Genomic DNA, 17,312 nt, shown 5'->3' with positions numbered 1-17,312 from the left:
TTGCTCTTGCTAAGTGGATCTTGGATATATTGGGGCTGATATTGATACGTTATGAAATAACAAATATTGGCCAGTCATTTTGTTTACTGTTGATATAGTTTTCATGCTGATTTGATTATGTATAAAAGCATTTTTATTTGAAGCAAGAAATGTGTCACAATTTCACCTATAGCTGAATACGTGATGTTTCCTGTCTTACAGCCCTGCTCATGTATCAGTCAGGTTTTCAGTGCAGTTCTGGTTAATGTTTTATTTTAAGAAATTTCCTCATAATTTCCTTAAGCTCACTGCAAAAAAAAAAAGAAGTAATTTTGTACAAGTCGAGGAATTTCTTTGAAAGAAAAGCCCCATTTAAACCTCAGCAAGTATCCACTTATTGTTGTAAAACCTATTCTCCATATATGCTGAACCTTATACTTGCCTGCTGACAAATTTGACATTTTTTGCATGTTCAGCTTTCTATCACACAGCTTTCTGTATAATTTGTACCAAATTAAATAGCTCTGTCCAGGACACGGCTTCAGCATTATTAGCAAAATGTACTTAATGTGACGAAAGTAAAAGCACTTGTTATGATGACTGGCCTCTTTCCTGGTGTTATGCATTTTATATGATTACTATCACCAAAGGTGTGAGCAGTATCTTTGTTGTAGATGTTGTAGCTTTCTTTTTTCTGAACTGAATCATAAAAACCTTTTTCCACCTGCTTTTAATTTAAATAGAAAAAATAGTGTTTGTATCTTAAAAGAATGTGGTAGGTTACATGGTGTTTATGAGTCACACGTCTCGAACAAACTCCCACGAAACTTCACATCTGCTTCAACTTTCACTTCTTTTACATCAGGGCCTAAAAAACTATTCATCGCTGCCTTTTCGATTTGGGATTTCTGTTTATTCATATCTTGCTCCACTCCACTTTAAAAGCAAAGTAATTTAGAGGAGACCTTAACATTCGTTGTTGAAGAAATTCAACATTTTAAAATACAACAACATTGATCAAGAGCAGGAGCCACTCTGTTCAGGGTAGTTGACACTAAATGTGGGTTTCAGTTCATACAAATTTGGTTGGAGGGCAGATTAGAAACATTTTTTTATTGTTAGCTCTGTACTGCTGTCTGTGAAATTGGTTTTTAATGGTTTTGTCTATTTTTTTCATTACATTGAGGAGAATCTAATCTTTCTTTTATCTGACACCGTGGTTTCTCTACATCAACAGCCAAACAAACAAATTCTGAAAGTCTGTGTACAAGACTATATGAACCTATTAAATAACAAAACAAGATGCAACAAGAACTGTTTAATATCTATTAGGGTAAGACCAAATAATACAAAAGTAATACACAAAAATGTATTCCTCATTTACTTCACTCATGGAGACACAGCCTCCTCAGACATTTCATTCACCTAATCAGAGCATGTTCTTATTGATTGTGTTTATCCATGGCAAATATTTACCTCACCTCAAGTAATTATATATTTATATCTACTTATCATATAGTACATGATAATACATATCAAACAACATACAGCACATGTGGGAACATGGGGAAGTTAATGGGAAATGGCTTTCAGAAGCTTAGATACAGCGATATGAAATGCAGTGTTACCCGTCCAGTGCAGTGAAGTTCCTGCTACACCATAACTATACAGATGTAATTTCCATAGACACATTAAATGTGTTGTATGTACATATGCCAGAGAGTTTGGACTGATCCAAAACTCAGCATGAAAATTTACTACTGCCACAGACCAAAGTAGCTTCTCTGTCCATCTTTGTGCACAATTTTATGCTTAATTTATAGATCAGATCAGCTAAACTTTGTGCATTTACAACAACAGATGATCATGTGAATGGTACAGTTTACAGGGTTATACTTCATAACTACTGTATGTGCATCTGCTGGTGAAAATGTTGTAATGCAGTTGTAAAATTAAACTAGTGATGTCCAAATTGAAAACAGGCCCAATTTTTCAAATCATAACACTTCATGTTATGGTTCTTAATATTTCTGTCTAAATTGGAAGCCTGCACAATAGGACCCCACTTGATCCTAATAATTTTACTGTTTAATATATTCATGTTAGTATTGCTCCACTGTGATTCACTGTGAATTAGGTTTGCACTGACATCAGGTAACCCAGTGCAAACATTACTTAAGATTTTCAAAGAATTATAAATAAAAAAAAAAATCAAAATCTGTTGCCCACAGCCATGGAAAGACACAACGAACATGTGCTTCACACTCACCCACACATCATCCAAAATACACGGGAAAAAATGAGGTTGGTACAAAAGAAAACAACTAAAAAGGAAAAAAAAAACAAACAGCCTATTCAATACCACATCATCACAATCAGACAAGACGACTCACAGGTTTTGAAATAACGAGCATTCAGGTACGTATCTTCACATCTGTTTCAAGTCTAATACTGTATTATTGTAAGAACCATCTATTGAATCTTGAAGAGTCGAAGTGACACGAGGCAAAAATCTTTTCACTGAAATCAAAGTGACACTGGCTCTGACTGAACACATCAGGCCTGAGAAGGGCCACACACAAATATTCTCCTCTCTTTCAATTTCACTTCGTAAAGAAATCATTGTCTTGAATTTTATATTCTATTTTCTTTTATATAAATATCATATTACACCTACTCATGGAATAACACCAACAGCCACAAAATGACACACTAAGGCCTGAAATCAGAGCTTCAGAAACAAGTAGCCATTTAAGCATTTACATGTAGGGGTTAATGGAAGAATTTGTCAAAGGGAGAAAACATCCATCACTTCATACAATGCTGTGACCACCTACAACAATGATTATTAATATTTACTGTATGCCTTACCTTCAACTGTTTTGGTTTTCTGTCACTTTAAACCTGTACAATGTCGATTTGGAATATTTTATCCAAAGAACAGCAATCCTAAATACTGCATGTGCTTCACTTAATTCACTGAACTGAAACCAACCAGTTCAACACATAACCAGGATGTAACGACAAAACCAAACACCGCAAATGGTTAAATAGTGGTGATAAAAGGAGACAATAGCCCAATATGTTGACACTTTAAGGGCTTTACAGGTAGAATTTAAAACAAGCTATCACAACTTTCCTGAGAATGTAAAAAATGTTGAGTTAAACTGAATCATCATCATAAGGAAAAGAAAACAAACAATCAGGCCACCAAAATGTGAACTGTAAAAGGGTTTCTCTGGGAGTCAAAAGCTTCAACTCTAAGAAATGCAGTTGGGAAAATACCTGCCTCACAAATTTTGTCATAAATCCTACGTCCTACGTCTGATTTTAATGATGTTACAGACAAATCATCATTTGATATCATTTATTTATCTTCCTGTCCAGTTTTAATCTATGAATACTTTCAAATTCTGATTATATTGTTGAGATTTTGGCCAAGTTAAACTGTTTCTTTTTCAACAAGAAAGTACAAAGTTTACAGAGTAAGACAAAGATGACGAATTTCTTTGCCAACACTAAAAGGATCATATGTTCCTAATTAATCCCGAAATGTTTAATTTAAAGTAATAGTTTGCCATTGTTCGCTTTCCTGCTGAGAATTAGATGAGAAGATCGATGCCACTCTCATGTCAGTACGGTAAATAAGGAGCTACCGCCAGCAGCCTGCTAGCTTACTTTAGCACAAAGACTGGAAATGGTGGGAAACAGCTAGCTCGAGCTTGGCTCTGTCCAAATGTAGCAAAATCCATCTGTCAGCACCTCTAAAACTCACTGCTGAACATTTTATATCTTATCAGTCTGAGCTGTACACTTTGTTACCTCTGGACAGAGTCTTCTTGCTAACGCAAGCTAACCAGCTGTTGACAGCAGCTACATATTTATCATACACAGGAGAGTAATATTGATTTTCTCATCTCACTCTCGACAAGACAGCAAATTTTCCCAAAATGTTAAGCATTTCTTTAATAGGAAATGGTTCTGTAAAGTTTTCGCTACATACATAAACTGAGGGGCAAATAGGTTTAGCGTTTCGTGACCTTATAACTTCAAGGCTAAAGAAAAGTAAACATTAAACAATACAGCTGTTACAGTACCTTAAAAACACATTAAAGGTCAGTAAAACACATTTTAAGAGTGACACAGGCAGAGGCAGAGAAGTCACCCTGTGCCGACCACAGATTAAACAACCTGAATTAATTGATGAAGCTCAGGGGATTGGTTTCAGCTATATTATGTGTCTCCACTGAAAAGCAACACACGCATTGACCAGCTACAATCAAGCAGCATAAGAGATTTTTAAAAAACTGGCTGTTGATTTAAATGTGGACTCACTAAAATTATTATTATAACTCCCATGTGTGTCAAAATTCAATAAAAGTACATTTCCACCAAAGACATGACTTTCCTCTACATTGTTCTGTTCAAATTCAGCTTGTACAGTATTATAATGAGGGGCACCTAATTCTGAATTGTGTTCTTAATTGATCCCTTTTTTATCTCTCCCACTCGGCAGCCTGGCCCCCGCCTCTGTCCTACATCGGGTCGTCGTAGTTGTAGGTGGGAGCTGCTGAGTACTGGTTCTGCTGCATGGCTCCCTGCGCAGCTCCCATGGCCGCCTGCTGAGCTGCCTCCTGCACATGAGGGTTCTTCCAGGCCCCGGTGGCCCACTCCTCCTGGGCCTTACCCAGACTGCCACCACTACCACGATAGAAGTTATGAACCTATAAAGGACAATGCATGAGAGTTGTAATCGACAAATTAAAATTTTGGCTCAGAAATCAGTGTCAGTATGTAAATCTTTTGTGTTTACTTTGACTTGTGTAATTATTCAGTCATAATTGCTTTACCAAAAAGTTGAAATTTTAATTGTATATTTATTTTTCTGCAGTAATAGTGCTTACAAGCAGTTAACAAGCCGGGTGACTGATGTTGTTAGCCATTAATTATGCTGCATTCATGTCAGGTGGAATACTTAGATTCCCATTCCTATGTTAACGACTTGCATGTGTTCACATCATGAGGACAGTTGTATGATTATCAAGTTGGTCGTGTGCGCATTAAAATACTGTGCACTGACAATATGACGCCATATCCATTGGATTTGGGTTTAATTCCAACAAACAACTGTCTTGTGAGGCATCCATATTTGTTTGGTTTGTGAGTGACATGAGTTGAGCAGGAAAATCTGGGCGGGGCCGGTGGGGGAAACAATAATGAACACAAGCAGTCGGCCACAAAACCAAAAACAAACCGGGAAGCCAGAAAACTTTTTCAGCTCATGTACCGGGTGACCGAATATCATTTAAGTGAGTGGGTGCCATCTTTGAGTCTGGTATCCGTATCCTGTAATACATCCGTGCTAGCAACACCCTGGATCCTTTTTACCAAATGAAAACTACAAAATGTACATTTCTGTTTCTGGGAAAGAAGCTAAAAGTATTCAGGGGTTTTTCTGAGAAGTAGGCATGTATAAGTCACCTTTGTGAGGGCGATGAAGGAGAGCACAGCCACTGCAGTAAACATGATGGTGGGAATCAGCATGACCACAGCTGAGCCAACGTTGGTGCTGAAGAAGGTGATGGTTGCCAGCCAGCCACTGGGAAGAACAACAAAAGAGTTAGCATGATCACACACTTAATGACAAAGCATAAATGCACAATGCATTATTGGTCATTTTTGTCTAGCCCCATATTTGAAACATTCTTTGACATTATGTGTAGTCCTTGTTTAAACTTGTAACTTGCTTTAACATTTTATTTTAAATAAGGCAGAGGAAGCAAACTGTAAACACAACACATATTATCACCTTTTAAGCTAGTATGGCGACATTTTTAGCAAACTTGTTTACATCCAGAACGAGGAATAATTAGCATTTATTCATAGCAATATTCAGAATGCATTGAATATTCTGTCTCCTTTTGCTCTGTTTTTTGATCTACACTTCAGCTGCTAGATGCTCCACTTGCTTTAGCTGTTTTTTGCTAACTTTGCCTGTAATTTAGTGCTGAGCAGATAGTGTACAGGAGGCTTTTCAAACTTTCTCACTGAAAACAGCTGCCTGCTGTGGTCGAAAGCAACACTGATAAGAGCGCTCATCGGTGAGTTGAAAGATCCCTAAATACTCCGTAGTACTGATGGTGACTGCAGATTTGGTGATACTTCTCTGTGGGTCTGTCGCTATGAGCAGCAACTTTCACATTACACAGTGATTTAATCTATTGGTAATATAACAGCACCTTTTAATTAATATGGAACACTTTCTGGGGGTTTTTCTAACACCTGGTCAGGATACTTGGTCTTAATATTTATGATTTCTCTCCAGTATGTAGAGGTTTTGTTCTATGCGCTTATGTAAAAGACTGACCTGACACATAAAGGACAATTTAGACAGATTGATGACAAATTAAAGGTAAAATCTGTATAAATGGTTGGATAAACATAACAGAGGGAAATGCTTGCACATGTGAATCATGTGCTATGGCCTTTACAGTCTCCAGATTGCAACCCAACTGAACACCTATAGAAACTTTGGACCAATGTGTAAAATAGCGCTCTCTTCACCATTATACATCAAATGGATGAGTGGTGTTCATCCCTCCAGTGGAGCAACAGAGACTTAAGAAATCTATGCCAAGGAGCACTGGAGCTGTTCTGGAGAGTTGTGCAGACCCAACACCCTATTAAGACACTTAATCTAGTAAGTATCTGTATTAGTTTCAATAAACCACTGAAAGTTCTTACCACACTCCCCATCCTGGAATGCCTACAGTCTGGATAATACTGATCACCACCTGGGCCATGAAGACGAAGAAGAAAGCCATAAAGTTGAAGGAGCTGTCGGTCCTGCACAGAGAGAAAAATGAATGAATAACGTCATAAATTATGTGATTCAGCAGAAACTAATGTTTTGTATGATCAGAATGGAATCAGCTTACTTGAAGGCCTTGTAGATGGGCCTGAACCAGCACACATAGGAGCAGGGGGTGAAGAGGATGAGCCACAGGATGGCCATGCCAAAGTTGGTCGCTCCACCACCTCCACACATCCACGCCAGACAGCCAATCAGATTAACAGCCAGTGTGGCGGCGTTCACTGTCAGCATCCAAGAGGAGGAGCAAAGATGACCAAAACATTAAAGACTGAGGACAGAAACCTCCACAGCAAAAAGCCCACATGCTGCATTACTCATAATTCAGCAGGACTGAATCACTATGAATCTCTACTATTCAACACTAAAACTATCAGTCCTATATCATACTACAATAATTTAATATAAACTACAGCTACAATTTATTTAGCACACACAGCACACAATTCCTAGTCAACAAGTACCAAATGTTATATGTAAACTAATCTACTTAAACACCAGACTTACATTCCTTGTTTCAAATGGCAGAACCTAAGTGGTAATGAAAAAGATACCATGATGCTCAAGTGAATATTATAATTTGACACATTACTATTATGTACTGTTATCACTAGATTTTTTTCTTGATTCATTCATAGATTAGTCATTTGATCTAATGACAAAATGTAATGACAAAAAATTGTTCTGTAAATTCTAAATATGTCTTATTTTGCCTGACCAATGCACAAAAGCCCAAAGATATTCCATTTTCAGTGATATGCACCATGGAAAAGCTGCAAATCCTCACATGTGAGATGTGGGAACAAGAGAATAAGTGGCATTTTGTTTGAAAAACACCTGAAACAATTAATCAATTATCAAAATAGTAGCTAATTAAATTTATGCCAGTTGTTCTTCATTCAGATTTGTGAAGGTTTTGTACTCAAACCACAGAGCAAATAGCTAATGTGACACAAACTTAGAAACAATATTTGAGACTCCACATATAAATGCATACGAAAATGGAAAAATAGATGAATCTGGCTCTGTGCCATTCGGTGAGACTGGTCAGTCTGGTCTCGCTGCTTTACTGGAGTGTTTGCTGTTTGACTCTCATAATAAGGGTAAAACAAAGTGAGACAGCGCGACAGATCAGGAGCAGTTCACAGGTTAACAGCTTAAAAGTATAAGATGTCGTACATATCATACCACCAGCAGTCAACACACAAACTTTTACTGCAGTTAAACTCACAGATCCATAGGTAGTAGAGCCTCTTGCACATGGTGCGACGCTGGTCTGGGATCTCGTTGAAGTCTTGGTAAAAGCATGGCTTGAGGGGAATGAATCGAGGCAGGGGAGGGAAGTTGTTTTCTAGGATACAAAGACGCAGTTCAGCACAGCTGCCCACACACCAAACTCATAAAGAAATTAAGTCAAGACAGCTGCATGGAGGATTAAAACTCAGCCTTATAAATGGGCTGATTTTGCCATTTTGCAGCCAATTTTCCAAAAGGACTCTACATCGCATGCATGCAGTATAGTAGAAGGGAAAGGAAAGCTTACCTGCCATGATCACTGCTCAGTATTTTCCTCCACTTGCAAACACGGACACACGGACTTCAATATCAGCTGCAGCTACTGAAAACCAAACTGCAAACAACAGAGCTGTTTTATTAAGTGCAAACTCACCCATTCACATTGCTTTCCTTGTAGGCAACAGGCCACAATCCTCCATAGGCCTTCCTGTGGATCAGCATGCACCTACTTCATTACAATAAAAGACTGAATCCCCATATGATCTGGTTAGAGGTGGTGCCAAGGCCTTTCAGGGCGCCCACCCGTCATGGATCATCATTCATTGTGATAAACATGTTTTCCTGAGCACATATTACAGCTGTGTAATGCGCGCGGTGGGAAACAGTGTGGCCTTGTCGCGATATCTAAAATGTATTCATAACCTATGGGCGCAAAATAGGCGTGTTACAGGCCTACAGAGTTTATAGACTGGGTTATAGTCGAGCTGGTTGTTTAGCCCCTTATCACTTGCAGTAGGCTATATATATATCAACCACTTGCAAATCACATTTCAATGCTCATGATGGTGGATGTGGGGTATAGTTCTGAAGGGCATCTTTCTGCCACAAAACGAAGCAGGCTCTGCAACAAAAAACAGACTGATCCTGGTGGATTTTGTGCATTATGATCCTAACAGTGTCTTAAACGTGTATTTCTGTCGGCGGATGGCAGTGATGCTGCAGTAGGACACTGTGCATCGTGATCACAGACGATGGAGAAGCGTCCTTCAGACTGTGCGACACAGTGGTGCATCGGTGCTTCTTCTTCATCCGGACGCCGAGCAGGTCAAACCCAGACTTCGAGCCAGATAATACATTTTGATGCACTGATTCCCCTCCCGCTTCCCTAGATGGAGAATAATGAATGAAAATGCAGTGATTAAAACGCCTTACCTCCCGCTTAGTCCGAGAATGTCGCTAGAATCCCTCCGTTCGTTTAAACAGCATCCTATGGATTAATCTGCGTTAAACACACTGGGGGAAACACACGACTCTGGCGCTTTGTGAGACAAATGTGTATCGTTATTCCTCAAATGATGGCTTTGGGAGTAAGCGGCGGTCACGTGACGTAAGGTCTTTTCTTTACGCACATACCCCTGCGATGGTTGTAGACGCCTGGGTAGGACGAGGGCCCCGAGAAAGAAAAAAAAAACGGGATTTGTTGCTGGTCTGAACCGACCAATCAGAAAGCAGAAGTATTTCGACGAGCTCCGCCCCTCGGTGATGCTGTCCACAGTGCTGAAAATCAGAGGAGGCATTACACTGTCTGATCTGATTGGCTGCCTGATAGCTACTATAAAATATACTACTGTAATACAAATATCACAGCCGGAATTAAAAAGATGTATGACAGTCCTACTCTGAGGAAAAGGAATATCTCAGTCATACAGGAGGTAAAAACCTAATTAACAGGGTGTCTACATCAGCAAGTTATACCAGGGTTTCTGCAGTATTTAACTCCCGATTCCTCCTAAATCCTGATGATCATACTGGTATGATGGTATAAAAGATATCAATAAAAACCAGCAGGAATGATACGGCCTTGAATCATTTGCCAAGTGTGTGATTTTACTGACAATTACATTACATTGAATGGATAAATGGATGATTAACCAGTTTTCAGCTTTTTAAGATACCCTGTATATTTAACAACTTTTCAGAGGTTTTTCCAGAACAAATAACAACTTTAAGGCAAAGCAAGTTTATCTCTATAGTAGCCTACATGTCACATAAAGGGCAAATAACTTTTAATGCATTCAAAAATTACAGAAGCAAAAACTGGAAATGCAGCATTTAAACAGTGAAACACAAATTTAAAAGATTTATACAATTTCAAATCAAAAAGATAAAAACAATTAAATATTCAAAATGTATAAAGATGTAAGTGCAAGGTGGATAATGATTAGTACACAGGATTCAGTAAAAAGCAATGAGTAATGAGTAAGGAATTATTTGCCATTGCTTTATCAATCAGTTATAAGCCACTGTTGAGAACAACGTTGGGTTAATTCAAAACCAATGTTTGGGCAAACCACTGTATAAGGTTTCAGCTAATTTGTCTCTGCAGGTATATGGCATAAGTTGAGTTTATCTTGGCTTCTTCATAACAAAAGTCTTAATGTAAGTAGGTGTCAGTGTCATGTAAGCTTTGGTTGATGGCTTGTATATATTCTTCTAAACATCTGATTTTGTTGCCAAAAACAATGACATTCTGACAGAGATATTTAAAACCAGATTTAAAGTCAAAATAAACATTTTCACCAGTTTGTTGGTAATGTGTCAATGCTAATGACAAATTTCATTTTGGACTATAATAATAGAAAAATGTAAGTGTAGGTGTAGTCACAAGTTGAGCAAGAGGACTGATCCTACCTTTTTGTCTTGGATGTTTGGTATTTTAAAAGGTAAATTAAAAATGAATTGCCCCTCACACACTGCCTGTATCTACCACACACATACAAAACCTATGCTCTAATGGCACAGTGCCCAATGGAAAAGCAGATTATACTTTAGTTACCCTGACCAGCTTGCAAGATGATAGGTTTATGCATATTTGTAGCCTACCCTCTCTCACAGTTTATCATTTGGGGGGCTTTGCTTTTGAGCCTCTCTACTTGACAAAGTCTTTGCATGGTTATTATCTTTTTCAAACTGCATATATGTCAATCAACAACAGCTAAAGCACTTCTCTGTAAGATGCAGTACAGTTCAACAGTACCACAAACTACATCCTCCATAATCATTATAAAGTTGAATCAACCTCTGTAAAACATTTCCAACAAAAATGAACACTATAACCTTAATGAAGAGAGGATTTGTTGTAGGGCTGTTGTATTAGACTGCATGAGCCTAGTTCTAGCTAGGTGTACCTAATAAACTGGCAGCTCAGTAAATGGCTGTGGACATTGACCCTGTACGGGGTGGATGCTGCTTTCCAGTGTCCTCGTTAATTTCCACCTACTTGGTTTTTAAGTGCACACGATAGAATGAGGATGGGGGAATACATACCAAGCATCTCTTGACCTTTTTGGCATGTTCTACTAGTTTCATTCGCTGCCTTTGTATTCATGTATTGACACGGCTTCCACTCTTTTCCATTCGCTAGTTTATCTCGAACATGGGCGAAAATCGAACACTTCCGATATTTTTCCGGTACTTTGAACGCAGCAATGCCTCAAGCTAACGTTAGCTCTTCCTGCGGTGTTATGAGTTGAGCGACACTGAAGGTAACAGCAAGTAATGATATTAAACTAGCGTCTGCCAGGGGAAAACAGGTTGAGGATGTATTCATAATACCTTTAGGATCTCACGGTAGCCCAACAATGTTTATTTGTCATCAGTAACGTTACTCGGTGTCAGCTCTGCACTTGTAGCTCAGCTAATGTTAGCTAACGTCGACCCTGCTATGCTAACTAGTTAAGAGGGATATTACTAGCGTTAGCTAACATTGCACCTGTGGTGGAGTTTAACTCAGTACATTCAGCTACTCAAATACTATATATTTGACGTATTTCTGAGTCTTTTGTGTTCATGCCTCTATACGTCTACTACATTTCAGAGACTGCTGTACTTTTACTGTACTCTTACTGAGCATTAGTAGATTAGTTAAGAGCTTATGAAGTATGAAGCTTCGTGATAAATTAAGATACCTTATGTCATATAAAATTACAACTGTAACAGTCGGTTAATTAACAGAATATGTGATTGAACTAGTTTGATAATCATTTGATTCAATTTTTATGCAAAAATGCCAAACATTTCATGGTTCCAGGTTCTCAGATGTGACATTTGCTGTTTTTTCATTTTAATTAGTTAAGTTGTTTTATATTATTATTTTCCAACTAGTAGTTGGACAAAACAGGCAATTTGAAGGCATCTCTCTGGGTTACTGTGATGGCATGTCTCATTATTTTCAGAATTTTTAATAACCAAACCATCAATCTATTAATCAAGAAAATAATCAGAAGATTATTGCAGCTTTATATAAAATGGTTAAAATGAACTCCACCTCAAAACCAGATAGATGTTCTGGCCCCAACAGAGCCCTGATTTCAAAATCATAGAGCCAGTCTGGGATTACAGGAAGAGCCAGAAGACACTGAGACAAACTTAATCAACAGAACAACTGTGGCAAGTTCATTGGAAGAAAAAATTGTGCACAAGTATACAGAGGAGAATTGGTGCTGTTTTAAAGTCAAAGGGTGGTCACATCAAATATTGATAAATAAAAATATTGATAAATAAATACTAATCATGGAATTAGTTCATATACATCCCCACTTTTAGTTCTGAAAACCTTTGCACAGTATGTTGGCACGAGGTGTTTATTGTGGTGTTAACAACTAACTTAATTTTTGGCTGTTCTCACTCATGTGTTATCTTATCAGGTCTGTCTGCAGCGCTGGGAATGCAGCCACCGCTCCCACCTGAGGCGGTCAGAGAGCTGGTGTGCTCCTGTCTGCACAGAGACCCAGTAGCAGCAGATCTGCGCTGCAGCTTGTTTGTTGCTGCGGCTCAGAACTACAAGAGGGACTCTTTGCTCAGACCTTTCCCTCCTAGATACATAAGTGGTGACAATAAGGATTTTGAGGAGCTGGTACGTGATACAGAGACAGTTAAAAGCTTCCAAACAACCTTTATTCCTGCTTAACTTTTAAGAACATGCATCATTTTAAATACCCTAACTTTAGATATTACAAGAAAGCAATAACTACAGTACGTGAACTGTTAAAATTCTGTGACATTTTACTTTTTTAGTAAGGATGCAGATGCACACCATGAGAATGTTGTTGGCATTATACACATACACTTGGTGGCAGTAATGTACTGTTAAAGGTGACAGTGTGTCAGTAAATAAAGGTGAAGGAAGTGACTCCAAGACAGTGTAAACACAGACAGGTTCAAAATGTTAAAAATGGCCTTGCAAATGGTTTAGTTTTAGTTAGTGGTAGACAGGTAAATGTTTCAAAAATATAAACAATGCATATTGGTGAGAAACATTGAAAGTACATTAAAGAAAACTGTTTATTTACAAAAAAAAACTGAAGAGAAAACTTGAGATCTTTTTTATGTCTTGGAGGACTCATCAGTCGTCATGTGATACAAGTGTCAGACTCATCAAAAGAAAGCTGTTTTCACTCTGAGGAATGAAAGGCTGAATCTGCTTGTACCAACTTCTTCAAACCACTCAGTTTTCACTTTATTAGGAATGTCTAATGTAGACCAACACAACTCTTCTGCCATAAAGTTGCCATAAAAATTAGTACTTTTATGATTTCAGCATATTCCTGGTGTTTATTGCTGATGTTTCCACCCTTACTTGCCATTACAGACATTACTACTGGCACAGTTGTCATCTTTCTTTGTGAAATGAAGCCAAGCTTTTGACTGCTTCCTTCTCTCCATCATGACTCCTTGTTGCAAGTTTCCAGCAGCATAGATGCATGAGTTTGACGTCAGTGTTTTGCAATGCACAGCTGTTAGAAAAACCTGCCAGCATTGATTGACGGAATTGATCAGCTCAGAGGCATCCGATGGTACGGACAATTAGGATCCGGTTCTCGATTCCTATCCCTACTCACATTATAACCTAGTCCAGTACAACACCCCCATTAACTATGACCTCAGTTATTAACATATAATCGAATTTACACATTTGTGACAATGTCACCAAACCTGATCATTATGAGCTTTATAAGGATGGACATTATGGCAACCCTATTAAACTGCATTAGATTGTACAGGTGTACCTAATAAAGTGGACACTGATTGTATATTAGGTTTACAATAAGAGTATTTGCGATGAGGATGTCTCTAATATTTTATCAAAATGCTAAAATGAAAGGGGTTCAAAACATTTAATTGTTTAGTCTATTTATAGTTTATATTAATCACAGATTTGTATCTTAGTTTCTTTAGGCACAGTCAAGATAATACAGGAATCTGATGGTTACATCAATGCAGAGATGGTAACTCAGTTTCAGACAGATGGTGCAAAGACAACACAGCTGTACATACACTGAGAGGGAAGATATACTACAGACTGCCTGCCTGCTGTCATGGCATTGTAACAAAAGTTAATTTTGTTCTCTAGTTGGCAGATGTGAAGTCTTTGCCTGGTGTGAGAGAGCTGGTGAGACTGCGACCTGGAGATGGAGATCATCATCTGGCTCTCACACACTGGATTCTCTCTTCAAACAGCTTTGCTGTGAAGACGCTACAGAAAGATGAGGTACATCATTGTATGTATAAATACATAAATCACAGTTTCTTTAAGTGTCTTTGTTTATGGTGTGTTTCTTTGATTTCCACCAGTATGGCAAACTTTGTAACTTGACGGAAAATGAAGGGATTTCTGCACCTGTGCCAGACTTCCTCTTTGAGCTGGAGTACTGTGACCAGATGAACGCCAGGTTTGAGAAGACGAGGGCAGGACGAGATGTCTTCTATGCATTCCACGGGAGCCGCCTGGAGAACTTTCACTCAATCATTCACAACGGGCTACACTGTCACCTCAACAAGGTCAGTGCTGCCGTCTTCAACTATATGCTGAGAGGGTTGAAATCAGAGACGTCTGGTTGTTTCTGACTGACATTTTTTGTATTTGCAGAACTCAGTGTTTGGAGAGGGGACCTACCTCACCAGTGACCTTAGCATGGCTGTCCTCTACAGTCCCCACAGCAGCGGCTGGAGAGAAAGTCTCCTGGGTCCACTGCTCAGCTGTGTTGCCTTGTGTGAAGTCATTGATCACCCAGATGTTAAGTGCCAGGTCAAGAAAAAAGGTGCGTACCCCATGTGACAGCCTGGATACACAGAATGTGAATCCTATATGTTTTAATTTGCTGTATGTTGAAACCACCCACTCGTTTTCTGTTTCAGATTCTGAAATCATTGACCGTCAGCGCTCAAGGGCAAAGAACAGTGAGGGAGGGGACGTACCACAGAAGTACTTTGTAGTCACCAACAATCAGCTTTTGCGAGTCAAGTACCTGCTTGTTTACTCTCAGAGGAGGCACCTGTCCAGGTAAGACAGCTCACCTTTTGTACAGGCCTGTTTTTTTCCTGGAAATTGTTTCACAAAGTCAATAAGTGTATCGGTTCGGTCATTATTTTGTTCTGCAGGAGTAAAACCAGGCTGCTATTGTGTTTTTCCACTTCAGACATTCCCGCAGCTCCTCCTGGTTCCTCCGACACCATTTTGCTGTGATGATGAGTCTCTACCTTCTGCTGCTCATATTCATTGGTGCCTTTAACTCCACCACCTTCGTATCCTTTTGGAACAGACTATTCAGGTGATGAGACAACAGAGCAGACGGCCTGCATGTTCATTATCCACAGTGCCTTCCTGATCAGAGACTGACTGGAGGCCTGAGCAAAGATGCACCTTTATACTGTTTTCTCTTTACAATCATTCTTTTATTTTTATAAGTAGTTGGAATTACTGTTAGTTCAAGATAACATATCTATTCAAATAGCAGCTATCCTCATAGCTGCTCTCGTGTATTAAATCTGTTGAGATGTGTCATGAGACCATTCTGCATTTTAAGAATGTTATGCAATGTTTCATCTGTAATTTGTATTGTTTAGTAAAGATTCAGTTTTATAGATAAGCTCTGTTGCTGTGTCTTAGTCGCCTGGGGACAGTTTTAATAACCAAAGACGGGAAAAGGAAAAACTGCAGATTCAGAAGTTATTTTAAACATTTAGATTTTTTTTTGTTTATAAGGAGGATTTCTGGCACATTAACTGACTGTACTGACTTATTAATATCCTTGATGCCTGACTGACAGTCTGTTGATCAGGCAGCTCATGAGTAAAGTGTTAACTTTCAGGTATTCAACATACTGGTTGGTTTTGATGAGGGAAAAACATAAGGTGGCCATTTTGGTTGTGCTTATATTTATAATGATGGATCACAGACGGTCCACTGATAACCTTATTTGTAATGATTTTAGACATGCTTTTTTTAAATTTTTTTATCCTTAAAGCAGTAAAGGATCATCACAATTTATGACACTAATAAAATGATCATTTGTATTGAAATTGTTTCAAAGGTTTAAGTGAGGTTAGTCTGGTCTAAAATTGAAAAATCTAAAAGGTGTCACACACACTGTAATGTTGGGCAGAGATATTGAGAATAATGGTGGAAATCTTTGCAGCTGACTTCCGTACATCAAAATCTACTTGAAGGTCACTCTTTCACAGTAATCTCTGGTACTTTTCTATTGTTCCAGGGTTTTGTGTTGCATTCAGACTAACATGGGCTGGCTGCCTCTGACAGGGACGTATTTATTACAGCTGGCATGCAGACAGTCCTTTGTTATCCATTGTTTTTATCAGTAAAAAAAGTAAGACGGGTATATGGGATTGATAACGGAGGCGGCCGCGGCTTTAGTGACAGATCCTGTCGTTCTAATAAATACTGATACGCAGATGTGTATCCACAGTTAGAAGCACAAGAAATGCACAAAAGAAAAAAATGAGTAGTTTTTTGTAGTAACACAGTAAAAGTACATGTTATCAACTGAAATGATGGAGTACTGTTATTTACTGTTATTATTCTGTTGTTTAGAATTTCACACAGGAAAACTTAGCATTAATGTTTTGGCAAAGTAGACATTTCCTGTAACATACAACCAAAATGCATATTTTAGACAGATTTGAAATGTAATATTTAATAATGATTTAATTTATTCACAGATAACTGCTTGTGCAATACTGTCTGCACAGTCAGTCTCTTATTTATTTGCTCATGTTTCCTTCCTCTGGCACATTTTCCTGTTCATTTAGTCAATCAAGGAGCTGCACAGATAAAATACCAGATATTATTTGGATATCGCAGTAGGTCAATGACACAACAGACTCACAGCTAAAAAAAAAAAAAAAAAAAAAAAAAAAAAAAAGAAAA

General features: G+C 38.3%; 2 protein-coding genes across 2 annotated transcripts; one reads left to right on the top strand and one right to left on the bottom strand.

The window, feature by feature from the left end:
• Nucleotides 1-1,282: 1,282 nt before the first annotated feature.
• scamp5a (secretory carrier membrane protein 5a) lies at nt 1,283-9,542 on the bottom strand. Its single transcript, XM_023411112.2, has 7 exons — nt 9,299-9,542; nt 8,394-8,480; nt 8,082-8,201; nt 6,918-7,074; nt 6,724-6,825; nt 5,461-5,578; nt 1,283-4,703 (listed from the first exon to the last, which is right to left on the bottom strand). The coding sequence occupies exons 2-7, from the start codon at nt 8,398-8,400 to the stop codon at nt 4,515-4,517; spliced, it is 693 nt and encodes a 230-aa protein (XP_023266880.1). The 5' UTR covers nt 8,401-8,480; nt 9,299-9,542; the 3' UTR covers nt 1,283-4,514.
• Nucleotides 9,543-11,478: 1,936 nt separating this feature from the next.
• Nucleotides 11,479-16,447, top strand: parp16 (poly (ADP-ribose) polymerase family, member 16). The gene is made up of 7 exons (XM_023411094.2): nt 11,479-11,631; nt 12,793-13,001; nt 14,499-14,636; nt 14,720-14,926; nt 15,015-15,186; nt 15,284-15,428; nt 15,565-16,447. Exons 2-7 carry the CDS (start codon nt 12,813-12,815, stop codon nt 15,698-15,700), a joined length of 987 nt encoding a protein of 328 aa, XP_023266862.1. The 5' UTR covers nt 11,479-11,631; nt 12,793-12,812; the 3' UTR covers nt 15,701-16,447.
• The last annotated feature ends 865 nt before the right edge of the window (nt 16,448-17,312 follow it).

The sequence above is a fragment of the Seriola lalandi genome, unplaced genomic scaffold (genome assembly GCF_002814215.2).
Source record: "Seriola lalandi dorsalis isolate HSWRI2012SDOR001 ecotype SW California unplaced genomic scaffold, Sedor1 jcf7180002054449, whole genome shotgun sequence".
In the NCBI taxonomy this organism is placed as follows: domain Eukaryota; kingdom Metazoa; phylum Chordata; class Actinopteri; order Carangiformes; family Carangidae; genus Seriola; species Seriola lalandi.
This window is presented reverse-complemented; position numbering and strand designations above follow the sequence as displayed.